Genomic DNA, 17,958 nt, shown 5'->3' with positions numbered 1-17,958 from the left:
AAGACTAAACAGATCACAAGATAAGAATAAGTGCAGTTGTGCCGTGAAATACAATTTATTGAAGACTTAAAACGTGGGAGTGGGTGGTTGTTTGTCTAAATGTACCACTTTGTTGATGAATGGAATTTATCAGTTTGTTTGCAGGTTACAATAATATATTAATAATGTCATTTAGTGCTGCACCGATTGATGAATTAACTTGAGTAACTCAATTAGAAAAAAGTTTCGAATCAAATTTTGAGTATTCGTTTAATAGTGTACTGCACGCAACACTTTGCTCATTAATATTCATGACATTAGCAACTGTTGCTAGGGGTGTCAAACTTGCGTTTGTCCCTCATGCTAGATGCATGTAAATAGTGTAATAGTGTAGAGATGTTTACTGAATTAAACCTACCAATTCTGTCCGAAAATGATGTCCCTGGTGCCAAATTTACTGGTAAAGATGTGGAAGAACATACAAATGTTCAGTTAAAGAGATGGCTTAAGTGTCGAGCGCTGAAAAAGACGGGAAACAGAGCCGGCCTCATCCAGAGGTAGCTTTTTTATCAACAATTTTTTCTTGTGTGCATTGCCTTACACCTCTGACAATGACATTCTCCTGTTTCAACAAGCTATCCTTTACCACTATATGCCCTGTCTATATGATATCCTCTGGTTGTCCTATGTCTCTGACTTTTCTTGGAGGTAATTTATATTGCTATTTTTGTGTAGCGATCGCAAATGCTAGTCAGTGACAGCCAACAAACACTTTTAAATTTTTTTTATAATAACAAATCTTAATTTTATTCATTTACTTACACTTCCCCATTACTAAGGTTGTTTCTTTACAATGGAAAAGGTAAGAAAAGGTGCAGTCAGATACCATTAGAATTTTTTTCAGGTCATTTATTGTCAAACAGAAGCAGCAGTTTCAAAACGCCACGCTAAAAAAATAAGTAAAAATATCAAAATGGCTTACCTCTTTGGCGCAGGCTGTGGCAGGCAATGAATCACTATACATATACATACATACATATGAATAATATGTTTGACCGTGTTGTTAAAAGCTTTGTGAGAAAAAACGTTAGCATTTTACAGCATTTAAACTAGCAGACTTTTCCTATTGTACATATATATATTTCCATTTATTCACACGAATACATATCTGTTCATTTCACATGGTTGTAAATGATTTTCTCATAGCTCTGTGTTAACTGCAGTACAAGGACTTTCGCTTCCATTGTTTTGTCTAGCTATGGGCAGCACTAGACAGCAAATAAAAACTATGCTCTCCGAGATTCGGGGCACTTCTTCTGGTGTCACCTCGTGGTGTTTCGGGTGATGTGCCCTGATCGATCACCTTTAAATGACTTTCCCCTTCACAAATGTATAAATCTTAGTTTATTAAAGCTTTCTTTATGTTCCTGAATTGTGTGTCGACATCTCCTGTTTGTTAAAGAGAATTAAAGAACTTGTAAAACGCAAAAATCTGCTTTTTTTTTTTTTTTTTTTTTTTTTAATTCCATTTAGCTGAGCTAAGCTCAGGTATTTTAATTTACATTTAAATGCATTTAATGCTGTTTTGAAAGTTCAATCATAGAAAGCTAAACTAAATATTATTGAAAGCATGGACACTTGTTTCTTTCCTCTAAAATTTATTCTGCAAGGCATTAAATGTTTGTAATCCGATTACACGATTATTCGAAATAACTAATCAATAGATTAATTGATTATTTAAATAATCGACAATTGGAGCCCTAATGTCACTATGTCTATTTTGGGATTTATTTATTTATTTATTTATTTGTTTATTTTCAATTCAAAAGTTACAATTTTCTTTAATTTCAAAGAAATTATTTTTTTATTCTAAATTTGAATATAGAAATGTTAATCCTATGGCTATGTTTTTGTGAGTATCTTCTCTCCCACTCTACTGGTGCACATTACACAGTAAATCCCTGTATGATCCTCCCTAGTCTCTAGAAAATAAAAACTGTAATTTTGCATGGATAATGTAACATCATTGGCGCACTTATTTAATTGCAACGTGAAATATTGAGTGTATGTTTGAGGTCATAACAGAGTTGACTCATTTTACTGCATCGCTGAGCTATTGTCACTAAAGTGTGGTCAGTGAGTGTTTGTACCTGCACCGTCATCTCTGCTTTGGCAGCCAGGTTGACGCCGGACTGAACCTTCAAGCCTTCGGGCGACTAGGCTGCTTGCTATTGCCGCCTTGAGGGAGGAGCGGACAATCGTTAAAAGAAATTAGCAATCCAAAAAGACTCACGGCGCCACTGAGACAACGGCACACACGCGCGTACGAGCACGCACGTACACACAAATGGAAATCAAAATCTGCAATGCAAAATAAAATACACGGATGGAGCAGTAAAATGTTGTCTAATTCCTTCAAAATGTTTGTTCAACTTAATTAAAGTGAATTTTAAAAAGGTAATCACATGCACTATAAATAAGAGGACAAGAAATACAGCTTTTATGCATGAAGCCCGCAGTTTAACTGAAAATGAGGATACAGCTTCAGCCTAAAAAATACACATGACAATTACAGCAATTATCTGCAATTCGCAGAGGCGCCAGTCCGGGGCCGTGTCAGCTATGCAAGACTGCCGCAAATGACTCGACTGCTTTGCGTCTTTAAAATAAAACTTCGCAAGAATTATTTCTTCTTAATGTATTAGGACGTGGTCGCGAGTGGAACTTCTTCTGCACATTTTTCTGTGCTATAGAAATGAAAATAAAATTGCAGTTCTGTAAAATGAATAGATTTCAACTAGTCCATTTACAATCCATTTTAGTAGGTGGTTTTATTATACCATCTAGTGGAACGATTTGGTACTGCGTCATCATGACCTTTGCTGTATTTCAATGCATCTTTAAGGCAGGGGTTCCCAAACTTTTTCCTGTAAGGGCCACATAACTTTTCCCTTCTCTGATGAGGGGCCAGGTCAGTTTGTGCCAGAAAAAGTGTGACGATTGCAGGAGTGCCTAAATGTAAAAATGTATTGTTTTTCAGAAAGCCACAATCAAATAACCCTTTCTGGATTCTTCACGGAACAAAATAATATAATATAAAATAATATAATATAATATAATATAATATAATATAATATAATATAATATAACTTTTAATTAAATAGATAATAACCAAATAACCCTCTCTGGGTTCTTTACAGAATAAAGCCAGGAAATAAATAACACTATTGAAAAAAAAAAATGTTCAGGGGGCCGGCCCAAATGTGGAGGTGGCCTTAATCCCGTATCCGGCCCGCGGGCCGTAGTTTGGGGACCCCTGCATTAAGGCAACATTTGTAGGCAGAGGTGGGTAGAGTAGCCAAAAATGTTACTCAAGTAAGAACAGCATTACTTCAAAATAATATTACTCCAGTAAAAGTAGTCATCCAAAAAAATGTACTCAAGTACAAGTAAAAAAGTATTTGGTGAAAAGGCAAGGAAAATGTATTTGTACAGCACAGTTCAACACAAGGCAATTCAAAGTGCTTTACATCACATGAAGATCCACAAAGAGATAAAATGATTCGCAAAAATCACATGAAATCAAAAAGAAAGTTAAAAAAAAGACAATTGAAACAGGAAATAAAAATTATACAGTACATAAAAATCACATTAAATGACCCTAACCCAAAAAAACAATGAAAAACAAATAACTTGACTTTTGAAAGTAAGGGCACAGGGTTGCAAAGGGACATAACACTACCACCTTTTCAGGATGCTCAAATTGTCCCCTCCAACTTTTAAGCAATCTTATTTGCATTATACTGTATAATGACCTCAGTTGCATAGGTCATATACAGTACATTGTCTTCCCATATGTTGTAAGGTGTAAGGATAGAATAGACCCTATTGTATTATATAAAATGAATTATGTTCAGATTTACATTGACCTCTTGTCACTTGCCGAATGCCCCAGTCCATTTTTTCCCTGAAACGGTTTGATTGGCTTATGACTCAACCAAAAATACAATATGTCACCTCCTCCACCCCCTTCGAAGAGGAAGGATATTACAAGTTTTTTTTCCGCCAGCAGCTGCCGCTGTCAGTAATGTAAAAAGACGTTGTGGAGGTGGGAAACAAACCACTAATTTTGCTCCTAAAGTCCGACCTGCATCAGAGTTCGCATAACATTAATCTGTGTGAATTTCTTGAACTTGAGGAGGAAGGTGCTTTGAGAGAAATATCCTCCTGTAAATTTTCTACTGTTCATTTTTATTTAATGTATGTGTTCTTAAAGCAGCCCAAATTAAGGAGCTTTCATTTTTTGTTGAGTTTGGATGGGCTTGTGGACAAAAGCAGTAATATTTTACCTGAAGAAAGGCTCCATTTTTATTTATTTTTGTTATTCCCTGACTAAGAAGTTTTTTGTGATATCTAATTTATTTAGTTTATTTAGTTTGTTATGAGTGGTCTTGAGGCAAATGTTTATTTATTTATGTATTTATGTATGTATGTATGTATGTATGTATGTATGTATGTATGTATGTATGTATGTATGTATGTATGTATGTATGTATGTATGTATGTATGTATGTATGTATGTATTTATTTATTTATTTATTTATTTATTGCATTTCTGGATAGTTAAGAGATGGTTAGCAAGTTTGTATTTCTTGTGTATGTTAATATAATTTGTGTTCAAATATTTCAATTTCAATTTGCTAATAAAATCCAGATATTTATTCTGGAAGTTTTCAAAATGTTTCTTTAGAAGTTTTTGAAAACAAAGGTTTGAATTGAAAGGTGTATCACCTGAACCAATACATATGCATTGCAAAAACCCACCTCCTTAGAACTGGAAAAAACAAAACTTCAATCCCTTTGTTTTCAGTGTAAATCCACTTGAAATACGTGAAATGATCTGCCAGTGCTTCAGGTAAATTTTACTCAGATTTCTTAAAATAAGAAAAACAGTTAGCTGAAAATAAGCTTAACAGACTTATTGTAAGCAAAAAGTTTGTATATCATAAAAAAATTAAAATAAAATAAAACTTTTTTTGTCAGAAATGTCTTTAATTCAAGAATAGATATTGTTCAAAACATTATTTGACAGCATTTCAATTGCTAATACACACACACTCAAAAATAATAATAATAATAATAATAATAAGTTGAATGAGTATTTGTCCAACTTTAGAGAAAATACAGCTTAAATTTATACCAGGAAGACAAATGGCATCCTAAAAATATTTACCAAAAAAAATGACCCAGGTGTGGCCCGGTACAGACGATGAGGGCTTTGTGCCACAAAAGCCCCCCCTGCTGCTTGGTGTCTGTTGATATGATGGGGGGGGGGCGGGTCTAACAGTAACGTCTACCAAGATTGTGAGCACGCCAAAACAAAACCCCAACGCAACCACCCTTTACACGATTCATCATAGTAGAAAATATGTTGATCAAGATCTCCCCTTTGAAGATGTGGCCTTGAAATGATCTCTACATGATGCCAGACCAAGGCAGGCAAGCAAACATCCTGCAACACCTCCTTGGACTTCCACTCCTTACTTTGATGTGAGCCATTTCAAGGATGGAACAAGAGACAGACAGGCTGTCTCCATGCTCATGATAATGGACCGAATCTTCCCTTTATGTAGTGGCCAAAAGTGGCAAAATAAAGCACAATAAAATACCACGTCAGGCTTCTTCTGAACAAACTAAACAGGAGGCTATAGGACAGAATAAAAACAAGTTGTTTATTATTAAGACAGATACAGTGGTATGAAAAATTATCAGAACCTTTTGGAATTTCTCACATTTCTGCATAAAATCACCATAGAAAACAGTGCTTTAACTAAAACCACCCAAACATTTACAGGTTTTCATATTTTCATGAGGATAGCATGCAAACAATGACAGAAGGGAGGGGAAAATAAGTAAGTGAACCCTCTGCCTAAGGAGACTTAAAGAGCAATTGAAACCACTTTTTACTGAACAATTTAAGTCAGGTGTGTGCCAAATCACTGATGAGTTGTTTAAAGCTGTCCTGCCCACTATAAAATACACACCTGTCTGATGTGCATCATGACTCGGTCAAAACAGCTGTCTGAACACCTGCATTCAATGATTTTTTTTTAATTGTATAAAGCCGGGAAAGAATACAAAACCATCTCTAAAAGTCTGGATGTTCATTAATCGACAGTCAGAGAAGTTGTCTACAAATGGAGAGAGTTCGGCACTGTTGCTTCTCTCCCAAGAAGTGGCCATCAACTAAAGATGAAGCCAAGAGTTCAGCGCAGAATACTCAGAGAGGTAAAAAAACAACCCTAGAGTGTCTGCTACAGACTTACAGAAATCACTGGCACAGTCCTATATCCATGTGCAAACATCAACTATATGTAAAACTATGGCCAAGAATGGTGTTCATGGGAGGACTCCATGGAGGAAGCCACTGCTGTCTAAAAAAAACATTGTTGCTCGTTTAATGTTTGCAAAAAAAGCACTTGAACACTCCACAAAAAATTGGCAAAATATTTTTTTAACTGATGAAACCAAAGTGGAATTGTTTGGGAGTAACACATAACGTTATGTGTGGAGGAAAAATGGAACAGCTCACCAACATGAACACTCTATCTCCATCGTGAAGCATGGTGTAGGGAGCATCATGATTCGGGGCTGTTTTGCTGCCTCAGGGCCTGGACAACTTGCAATTATTATTGGAAGAATGAATTCAAAAGTTTATCAGGATGTTTTGCAGGAAAACCTGAGGCCATCTGTCAGACGGTTGAAGCTAAAAAGAGGATGGATGTTGAAACAAGACAACGATCCAAAACACAGAGGTAAATCAACTTCAGAAAGGTTTCAGAAGAACAAAATACACGCTCTGGAGTGGCCAAGTCAAAGTCCAGACTTGAACCCCTTGAGATGCTTTGGCATGACCTAAAGACAACGATTCATGCCAGACATCCCAGGAATCTGACTGAACTACAGCGGTTTTGTAGAGAAGAATGGGCCAAGATTAGTCCTGATCGATGTGCCAGCCTGATCTGAAGCTACAGGAAGCGTCTAGTTGAAGTTATTGCTGCCACAGGGGGTGCCACAAAATATTAAATGTGATGGTTCTCTTACTTATTTTCACCCTTCTGTCAATGTTTGCATGCCATCCTTATTAAAATACGAAAACCTATAAATTTTTGGGTGGTTTTAGTTAAAGCAGTCACTGTTTTTTCATCTGTGTGATTTTGACAAGTATCAGACCACATTTGGTAGTGATTTTAGGCAGAAATGTGAGAAATTCAGATACTTTTTCATACCGCGATAAGCATTAACGGTCATATTCGATACTGCTTTGCAAGAGTTATCTATTTAACGAGACTGGTATGATTAACAAGCATAAAGATGATAAATTATCGAATTGACACTATAAAACCAACGCACAGCAATGCTCAAAGGCAATTAAAACATAAGGCCCATTAAACACCACGGGGGAAAACAGTGGCACACCACAAAGTCAAAGTTCTTTAAAGTAGGCAAAATACATGAATAGATTGAACACAAATCGATACAATACATTGCTTAAATGGCATACCTCAATGGTGCACTTCTCAGGTGCGCCCATTCCTTAAAAAGCCATACATGTACCTCGACATATGAACGCATTGTCATAGGATTTTTTTTCGACATACAACGTAAAATTGGACTTGTCATCTGTCTCGACATATGACAAAAGGTTCGAGACGATTTACGACAGCATTGCAATTTCATTGTTTTACAGCAAGACAGCAGGACGTCGGATTTTCTTGGGAGAGAAATCATCATGGGTCCCAAGATGGTCAGTGCAGGTGGTAGCATTGGCGAAAAAAAGTGTTTTGAGAGGTCGGTTCAGGAGCACATCACTTCACGTCTTTTCTTCACACTCGACCCCTTCCAGTTTGCCTACCGATCAAACTGCTCAACCCAAGGGCGTAGGTTTGGTCTCAACATTGCTAGGGACAATATAACAATATAACCTGCATTTACACTTTTTGCTGGGGACAGGGCATTAATAAGACCAACAGATTGGGTGAACGGCGATCAGGGCTACATTTCTCAGGAATATGAACCCAATTAATTGATAGGCTAAATGATCAATGCAAATTAATTCTGTATTGACTTTATACTAACTTTCATATGTCACATTTGTTATCAAAAACTACTAAAGAAACATTTGGAAAACTTCCAGAATAAATGTCTGGAATTTCTGAGCAAATTAAATTGCAAGATTTCTCAAAAATGTCTCAAATATTTTTTTCCCATTCAAATACTTTTTTTCTATGATTATTTTTTTTTTTGAGTTGATTTTTCTTTTGAATATAGCGGTAAACACAGACAAGACTGAAAAAGCAGCTTCTGCTCTTGCACTCCTCTTTAGAGGAAACTGCAGTACAATATGTCTGTATGCTGCCATAGCAAATTCATGGCGCATGAAGCCCCCGAACTATTTTTAATTTGTCCGTTTAACCCTGAAAACTCCCGTTTACAGACGTCGCACAACCGCATTTGCTTCAACCTAGCCATAAATAGAAGGTAAGTATTTATATTTACTATTCAAAACGTCTGTCATTTTTAGCTTAGAATCATTCATTCATGTCTAATATTTAGTTTTTTAAAAAACTTTTTAAAATTATTCACTCGCATATTTTAAACTTTTAAACAAATTGTGTCACAATAAAAGATTTGGCTTCTGTAAAAAAAAGTCACGGATATCGACCTCATAACCATCGCTGATTTGTTTTTTTTTTTGTTTTGTTTTTTTTTTGTTACTGTCGCATTTTCCCCGATATGTTAGATGATAAATAATCGATCCAAACAAAGAAAAATTGAAAAATAACGTTTAAAAGGTCAACTATATGAAAAATAAAATCTCAACCACTCCTTGTTGTCTGCGATTTCTGCATTGCTACCCTTGTCATTATCACCAAGTTTCACCCATAAAATCCCCAAAAAGTCCGGCTGTGGCCATTCACAGCTGTGTCTTGACACCCGGTAATACATGCTTCATGGAGTTTTTGGATCGAAACAAGGTAAGTACGCGATAATATCTCGTTAAAATCGTGGCGTCTTTAATTCTGCTCTCTCATGCTCTCACCTCCAGTTTTATAGTTTTTCTAAAATGCCCTCCTGTTCAAAATTTTACTTCCCCCTAGAAAATTGAGATTTTAAGCTTTCCAATTAAGTATCACACAGGCATATAGGACAATTTTGAAATTTGGAAAAATTGGGGGTCTCCAAGCGGAACTTCAAGTCACCTGAGTGTTTTCCGCCATCTACCGGTATATTTTTTTGAAGCAACTTATTTTTTGATTGAATATTGAAGACACAAATGTCCATGCCAAAATGTGGCGCAAACTCAAAACATTACGTCAATCAAAAAGTTGTTTCAATAAAAAATAAATAATATTTTTCGAATGCTTTTTTTAGTCTCTAATTTATTTTTGCATTCTTTTTTTTTTTTGTTTTTTGTTTTTTTAATGAAAGTGACTTTTTGGGGGATTGAATATACAGTACTGTGCATATATATATATATATACATATATACAGTATATATATATATACACGTCATTCAAGAAAAGTTTAGGGCAAGTGCCTATTTTTGGTTATGAAATATATATATATATATATATATATATATATATATATATGCAGTACTGTATATATTTTGATTCAAGCAACCTTTTTTTTTCCAGTAAAACAATAAATACACGGAGCTACCTCCATACTAAATGCCCATTTAGTAGTCTCAATACAAAGATGCTTCTGTAAAACCCCCTTCGATCCTTGTCCACAGCCTTGTCATTGCCGTCCGGATTACTGCAACGCTACCCACGTTTCTGTGAGGAAGTCGACCCCTAGTGGCCAACAATATCACACACATCCCTACATAACCGGAGCCAATATGATGCACTCATTTGAGATCACTTATTTTGTACACATAAATCTGCATGTGCATCAAAAGAGAAGTAACAAACTGAGAAGATCATTTTAAGGTAAAGCGCTCTGAGATGAAAAAGTTCGTTCAAATGTCTTTTTATATGAAAGATCAAAACCTGGAAAATTGTAATTAAGTGCAATGATGTATTACAAATTTCTGCAGAGTGTTTTCAAATGCAACAAAAACACTGAGAAAAATTTTGAGAACTAAATTCTGATTTATTCTCCAAATTCATGTCCACACAATAACATTTTTACTATACATTTTTAATTGCAAAGAAGGCCAAAAACAAGCTGTGCAAATGACAATGACATTTTATTTGATCAAATACATAACTATATACAATATTTACAAGGAAACATATAAACAAATGTAGCAAAAAACAACAACAAAAAATACGGACGCCGAGCCACTTTGATGGAATCCTCGAAGCCACTGTAGTTCACACCCTTCCCCTAGAAAAAAAAACAACAAAACACAATAATTCTGTTGTTTTTTTTTTTTATCTTTTCTTGCACAATATCAGAGATGTAAGTCACCTGTTATAAAGTATGTATGTTGTTGTTGTTTTTTTTTAAGGAATTGTGGACTATTTGTGTCAGTCTAAATTGGGTTAAAGTCACAGCATAAATCTCTCCAACAAACACCCTCAAATTTATAATAAATAAATGGCAAACAATGTCTGGAAGTCAAGTCACTCATTGATCAAGGCGCCATTTTTTTTTTTTTTTTTTACTTTTTTTAAACCAAGAAGCCACAGAATTGGATAGAAGTATCCCTGATTTTGACTTTTGGCTCTTGCAGAGCTTTGCTGTGATGGCTTTAGGAATACCAATCGGCTCCTTGAGTGTACCCGTCAGGTGGAGGGTGTGTTCCTTGTTTAGCTTCCGGATATGTTCGATCCAGTCCAGCTTGGTTTGAACAGATGACGCCTATTCCGAAAGAGGAAAGTCGAAGGTTATAAGGCCATTTGGAAATTAAACACTGATTTTCATTCGTACATACACTCCACCATCAGTTGTCAACACAGCTCCCACAGACATTGCACCACGCCTTCCCATAGGGGGCCTGACTCCGTCAGAATGTTGAGTTGGCTTTCACTGTGATAAACTCAAACACACTCCAACGCCGGATTGAGGTGGAAATAGGACTAACGTTTTACTACATACAAGCAGGCAGCAATGTCTCAAGAGTGATTTGGTCGAGGATTCAAGATATTTATTATATTAAATAGCACCATGCATGCACTTTGAAATGTTGTGGGGGAAAAAAACAATGGTTTTAATTAGTGTAACTTTGGCTTGAAATATTTATGTACAATGAATGATAACTGCCCATTTTTTTTTCTTTTTAACCAAGAATCTAGACTGTTTTCTGTTCATATATATAGATATTCTGCGATTTAAGCATTTATTTACAAGAAATTTCAGCTTTGTTAGGTTTTGTGTTTGTTTTCTCCTAGTGTGACTTGTCCCTGTGATTGCCCATTGATTTCACCTGATGTGCCTTCTCCTAGACTATCCTCCTGTGCTCACCTGTTCCTTGTTGTCTCATTACCCCTTGTCTGCTTGTGTGTATATAAGCTCCCATTTTCTGTTCACTCCTTGTTGCGTCATTGTCTATGTCTACGTCTGCCAAAGTCAAGACCTGTCCAAGCCCTCGTGTATCCGTCCCTTCGATTTAAGTAAGTTTTGTTTGAATCTTGCCCTTTTGATCCCCAGTGGTTTTGGTTGTACTTTGTGTTTTTGTTAGATATCATTAAAACGTTTTTTGAGTTCACCTGCCTTGCCGCTTTTGTTTCCCTGCAATTGGGTCCACACAACATTCCTGCCTGCCCGCGTCCCTGACAAGCTTAAAAAGCGCTTTGTTTCGTGACGGCCACCTTGTAGGATTGCACAATACTGTAACTTTGGCTTGAAATATTTACGTAAAATGAACGATAACTGCCCGTTTTTTGATTTTGACCAAGAATCATGAATGTTCAGCTCTGTTTTGTGACGGCCGCCATGGTGGATTTTGTATCTCTACACAATAGCAGAATGCAACCTAAATAAGTTATGATTGTATATAGGAAAATGCAAATTTCGCTTTTGTTGAGTAAAATTAAGATGATTCTGCATGTTTTCCTCAAGTATTAAGTTTTTGATGTGAAAGTTGAGTAACTAGTTGTTGAAAACTTGACCTAATTTAGAAAAAATTTAAGTTGATATTTTGGACAAAAACTTATATGATGTGTTAAATATTTCTATTTATCCTGAAAATATAGGTGGTTATTTCTGCATTTGGTGATTTTTGTGCATCTAGCATAAAATTTGAGAATTTTATAGTCATTTTAAGTTTTGTTATACTTGTATAAAAAAATAATTACCGTACTAATTTTTGTCGCTGCTCATGGAGACTCATACATGCCTAAGGGAGGTGCCTGGTTTGGTTTTTGGTCGCTGGCGGCTTTGGTTTTGAAAGTATCTGAATTTGAAGTTTTTTAAAATAGGCCACTTACGCATCGGCCCTGCGCCCAATCAACTGATAGTGAAGTCTATGGCTCAGCATCATGTCAAAACCCTGTTAGTAATATGTGTGGGAATCTCACTTTGTTTTCAGGAAAAGAGGAAAGAATGTCTTACCTTAAGAACAATTCTTTTGCTCGACATCAAGCTGCGGCTCACCCTAAGGACAAACTTGCCAGGGTCTCGCTTAAGATGTTCTGTCAGCTTTACATCAGCTAGCTAAAGAAGAAATTAAACGATCATGTTGATTGAGAATATTGCATAGGTAAAAAAAGTAAGTAAAGGATGACTCACGTTGAGTTTTCTCTTGTAAATGTATTTCGTCATGCCTTTCTCATCCTTGACCACCTTGCAGACGAGCAAGGAATTTTTCAGGAGAAAGAGTTGTGAATTCTTCCCCCTGCAAAATGGCAGTTTTGTATCCCACATTTTGAATGCCTCCTGTCGGAGCAACTCACCTTGGGATTCACCGCTCTCATCGAAACCTGACGGAGGAGAGAATAGGTCATGTAAGCAAACTATGCCTCAAAAGCAAGTGCATGTTCAGCCATTTTGCCCATGTTAACTTACCTTCCAGCACGGAGAAATGAATTGCATCGTTAGCTCTCTTGAGAATGCCGAGAGTCACCTCCAGGGCTTCCTTGAGTAATCCTTTCTCATCTTCGAAGCAATCGAGGAGATTCTAAAATAAGCAAAAATACACTTAAAAATGCTTTAAGACCCACAGAACATAGAGATTATATACCTGTGAATGATGTTGTATCCTCTGTTTGTATGTGTATTGTAAAGCAATTATCTGAAGGATTAAAGTAACCATAAAAATCTTTGCACATCGCATTACATTTGGGGACTTTCATGAGACAAAATTATGTGATTTACTTGAACAAACTAAACATTGTTGAATTATTTTGTTTGTTGAATGTTTTACGTTATATTTTTTTATTATGAGTGTGTCGTTAATGTATCTTCTGCGTTTTATGTTGGTTTTCTGAACAACGAGCTTGAACTTACCTTTATCAGGAGCGGATATTTTGTCATTCTCTGGATTGGCTTGATCAGGAATGATTGTAACGAGAATGGCAGTCCGTGCTTTTGCTGAATTTTCTGTTGAGCCCATGGAAAGAAAAAGAGAAAAGAATGTAAGACAATGAAGCATTATAATTTGTAATTTCACGTTGATAACTTTGATATTTAACTTACATTAAAATAGGTGACAGTATGCTCCACGATGAGGCGAGTGGATTTGTCACTATTCTTGGCGTAGTCCACGTATAATTGGAACTTCTCAGCCTTCAAAAAACAAAACCAACAACATGCTCAGAATTGTTTATGGGTCATTTATCAGTATCATTATGATTACGGTAGTGACAAAGCGATAAATACCCATTTCACAAAGCAATGTCCGACATCTTCAGGGACGCTTTCATGTTTTTCCAGTTCCTTGAGGAAGATCCTGAAGATAGAACAAAAATTAATACATTCCAAAAAGTAAGTGGTGGTGGTATGTTTTAAATATGAGAAATGACCAGAGGTAGACAATTTGTCTATTTTGTCCAATCGGATTCAAAATGTCAGTCATTTTTTACTAAAGTCACTGCATATGCTTACTTATGATGGAATTCATACAGCTCCAACAAGTTCCCGAAGATGACGTGCTCCATATTGATGAGTCCTGCAGGGATCTCCACCTCGTGTGTCATCATCTCCCTCATGTAAGTCTGCAAGATCCAACAAAAAGATTTGAGTATAGTTTTTTCTAACAAGAACTGCACGTAAACAGAAAGGAAACTCGCATAAATGCATTCTCGCAGGTCTTGCACGTAAGCCTTTTCGGTTTTAATCAGCTCAGCCAAAACGAACCTAAATGTAAAATAGGCAATTGTTATTATTTTGAATTATGAGTTAGCAAATGGTATAAGAGAAAAAAATCACATACGTTTCCCTGCTTGCAGCCTTGTTTGCACCATTGCTCATCCGGTCCAAATCTGTTAAACTCAGAGGGTGCTCCAATAAGTGCTCTGCAGAAAAGAAAGTAAAACAAACAATGAATGAGGAAACACTGATGGATGCATGAAATGATTTGATTGACAAGTAATTCCCAACCGCTGTGCCATGAGATATCATCAAGTGTCTTGCAGAAAAACATCCACTTTCACCCAATAAGGGGATTTATTTATTTAAATAATGTTCTTTTTTTAACCATTAATCTATCTACATATCCCTAAAGAACACATAGACAGGCCAAACAACCAAATTTTCGTCCACAAAATGATAAACCCTTCCTGGATGAGTCGCAGCAAAAAAACCTGTTCCGTTGTACGTTGTCCTCGAATTCAGCCCCAAAACTGACCATGTTACTCGCCACACCTCCCGTCAGTTTCTTTTCCTCAGGAGCCGATCAAGGTACCTTGACGACATTTTTTGGCCGTTAGTAAAACAAAAACTGTCCACTAGCCGTTACCTGTGATGCGTTGAGCACAACCCCACATAGCAGACAGACGTTCACTTTTGCGCCCTCAATTAATGTTGTTTCAATGTTGAAATCCTTACAAAACCTAAACGTCATTTTGATTATTAACAATGCTGAATCAATGTTATGTTTTCGACCAAAACGCCGGCTCATCCATAATTCACATTTACCGGTCAATCATAAATCAACTCTTTGTCAACATTACTACATCAACTATAAAACAATGTTAACCCAACCATTCCCTGACGTACCATAGAACAACGTTGTTTCAATGTCACTTGACGTCGAAAATTTCGATGTCAACCATACTGATGAGTTTGATGGAAAATCAACGTTTATTCAATGTCGGTCTGCTATCTGGGTTGCGCACTCTACATGTGGATTATGATGATGAGTTTAATATTAACATGTAGGACTTTTCATGTTTCAGCTCCTAGTTTGAATTTTGGCCGTTACCTGTGATGCGTTTAGCACAACGCGATATCCCAAAAGTTTTCGACTCGACGAACATTCGTCGGTTAAATGTTAAAATTGTCGTAATAATGTTGAAAACTGGCTGCAAGTCCTGATATTCTGTGTCTAACAATGTCACGAAAAAAAAAAACGCTGTAGTCGATTACATTTTTTTGGCCGTTAGCATCAACGTTGATTTAATTTAGAGGTGAAAACAAACTACATGTGGATTATGATAAAGAGTTTAATATTAACAAGTAGGACTTCTCACGTTTCAGCTCCTAGTTTGAATATTAGCCGTTACCTGCGATGCGTTTAGCAGAACGCGATATCCCAAACGTTTTCGACTCGACAAACTTATGATTGTCAAATGTTAACATTGTCGTAAGGTGGAAATCTTTGTTTTGGCCGTTAGTTTACAAAAAAAAAAAAAACGAAAAAAAGTCCTCTTGCAGTACAATTAACATGTCGTTGCACTTTGCTAGCATATAGGATGAGCATTTTCATACCGCCTGCTTTGCGCACTCTACATGTGAATTATCACGAGGAGTTTAATATTAACATGTAGGACTTTCACGTTTCAGCTCCTAAAGTTTGAATTTTAGCTGTTACCTGCGATGCGTTTAGCACAACGTACGCGATATTCCAAAGGTTGGTTTTCGACTCGACAAACATCCGTCGGTTACATGTCAAAATTGTCATAAGGTGGAAATCTTTTTGAATAATGATGAAAACAGGCTGCATGTCCTGATATTTTTTGACAAACAATGTCACGAATAAAACGCTGTTGTCATAAATACTCAACAACAACACGACGCAAAACGAACAAAGTTCAGAAAAGCCCACTCAGTCATTAAACTGCAATTTTTTTAGACGAATAATGCATGTTTAACTTTGACTAATTCACTTACCTCCCAGCCTTTCGATGGTCGCAAGAATTTGAGATGCAAGATGTTCCATGGTCGAAGTCTTTTGTCCAGCTCGTATCTTCAGATAAGTCTTGTGCACTTGACTCCACTGCTGCATCTGACGGAATGTCACTCGCGGATTATGTTTTGTACTGTGATTTGACATCAAAGACCAAATATCGTTCTTTGTGACGTCACGCGATCGTTCTTTGAAACGTCACGCTCTTTGATCGCAATTTCAGTTTTAGCGCCATCGGCATAGAATAAGTAGGCTGCCATCTAGTGGAGGGGGTGCAAATGTTCACTTTTTGTGACTGTTACCTGCCTAGGGACTGCGGATGTAAATGGCGTTGTAGGTTCACTATCCTCTTCCCCTCACTATCCACTCGCTCTCGCTATATAAGCTATATAATTGGCCGAGGAAATGCTTTCCCGTGAAATGCCTGTTTAAAAATGTTCCCGTTGTTACTTCTTGCGTTCGCTTAAAAGTGCCCATTTAAAAAGGAAAAGCGATAGATGATACTCCACGCAGACCGTATTATTAACAAATGTTAAAGTTGTATAAACATATAGCGAGAATAGGGAACGTCACTGACAAGCGCAGGCCCCCGCGAGTGGATAGTGAGGGGAATAGGATAGTGCACCTACAGCTGTGCACCTACAGCTGTCGTACCGCACGCAGGCTATTTTTAGACCGTGACGTTGCATCGTAAAGCGGAAGTAAAGCCGAAGTGGGACATTATAGACCCGCCCTCGCATAGACACAACGCAATTAGTGCTACTTGTTGCCGGTAATCTTCGAAAAACGAACATGCCGATTATGCATTGCTTTTTTGGAACTTGTTGAAACGACTCTAGACATTACTACACATGAAGGATGTTTTCTTCATACGTTTCCGGAAACCAAAAACTCGGGAGGAAAAAATGTGAAGACCGAATCAACTTCCGCGGACTTTAACACCAGCTCGGCGAATCCATTCACGTTTCATATGCAGTAAACATTATGTTGGGTTGGCGTGGTCTTTCAGAGGACAAAGAGGTAAGCCATTTTTATATTTTTAACTTATTTTTTTTTGCGTAACGTTGTGCCGTACTGCTTCTGTCTGACAATGAATGACCTGAAAAGAATTACAATGGTATCTGACTGCCACTGTTACCGTTTGTTTTATATATATATATATATATATATATATATATATATATATATATATATATATATACACAGTATATATATATATAAATAACAACTTTAGTAAGGCGGAAGTGTAAATAAATTATAGGATTAAGATGTGTTATTAATGAAAAAATTAAAAGTGTTCGTTGGCTGTCACTGAGTAGCATTTGCGATCGCTACACAAAGCTAACTAAATTACCCCCAAGAACGGTAAGAGACGTAGGACAACCAGATGATATATAAGAAAGACAGTGCTGATGGTAAAGGATAGCTTGTTGAAACAAGAGAATGTCATTGTCAGTCGCGTCGATAAAAAAAGCTAAAGCTATGCTTAGGTCGGCTCGTTTTTTTGTTGTTGTCTTTTTCAGCCTTCGACACTAAAGCCATCTCTTTAAGTGAACATTTTTATGTTCTTCCACATCTTTGCAAGTCAATTTGGCACCAGGCACATCATTTTCGGAGAGAAATGGTAGGTTTAGCTCTGTGAACATCTCCTTCGTACACGATTTCCATTCATTTCC

The 17,958-nt window shown here is 36.6% G+C and overlaps 1 protein-coding gene across 1 annotated transcript; it reads right to left on the bottom strand.

Annotated features, from left to right (window-relative positions):
• Positions 1 to 10,252: 10,252 nt before the first annotated feature.
• On the bottom strand, positions 10,253 to 16,381 carry LOC130908962 (triple functional domain protein-like). The gene is made up of 11 exons (XM_057824945.1): positions 16,267 to 16,381; positions 14,369 to 14,450; positions 14,226 to 14,292; positions 14,041 to 14,150; positions 13,816 to 13,885; positions 13,633 to 13,722; positions 13,444 to 13,536; positions 13,003 to 13,114; positions 12,727 to 12,917; positions 12,550 to 12,651; positions 10,253 to 10,857 (listed from the first exon to the last, which is right to left on the bottom strand). The coding sequence occupies exons 1-11, from the start codon at positions 16,379 to 16,381 to the stop codon at positions 10,624 to 10,626; spliced, it is 1,266 nt and encodes a 421-aa protein (XP_057680928.1). The 3' UTR covers positions 10,253 to 10,623.
• Between the last annotated feature and the right edge of the window lie 1,577 nt (positions 16,382 to 17,958).

The sequence above is a fragment of the Corythoichthys intestinalis genome, chromosome 20 (genome assembly GCF_030265065.1).
Source record: "Corythoichthys intestinalis isolate RoL2023-P3 chromosome 20, ASM3026506v1, whole genome shotgun sequence".
Taxonomy (NCBI): Eukaryota; Metazoa; Chordata; class Actinopteri; order Syngnathiformes; family Syngnathidae; genus Corythoichthys; species Corythoichthys intestinalis.
Note: the sequence above shows the minus strand (reverse complement) of the source record. Positions and strands in the feature narration are given on the sequence as shown.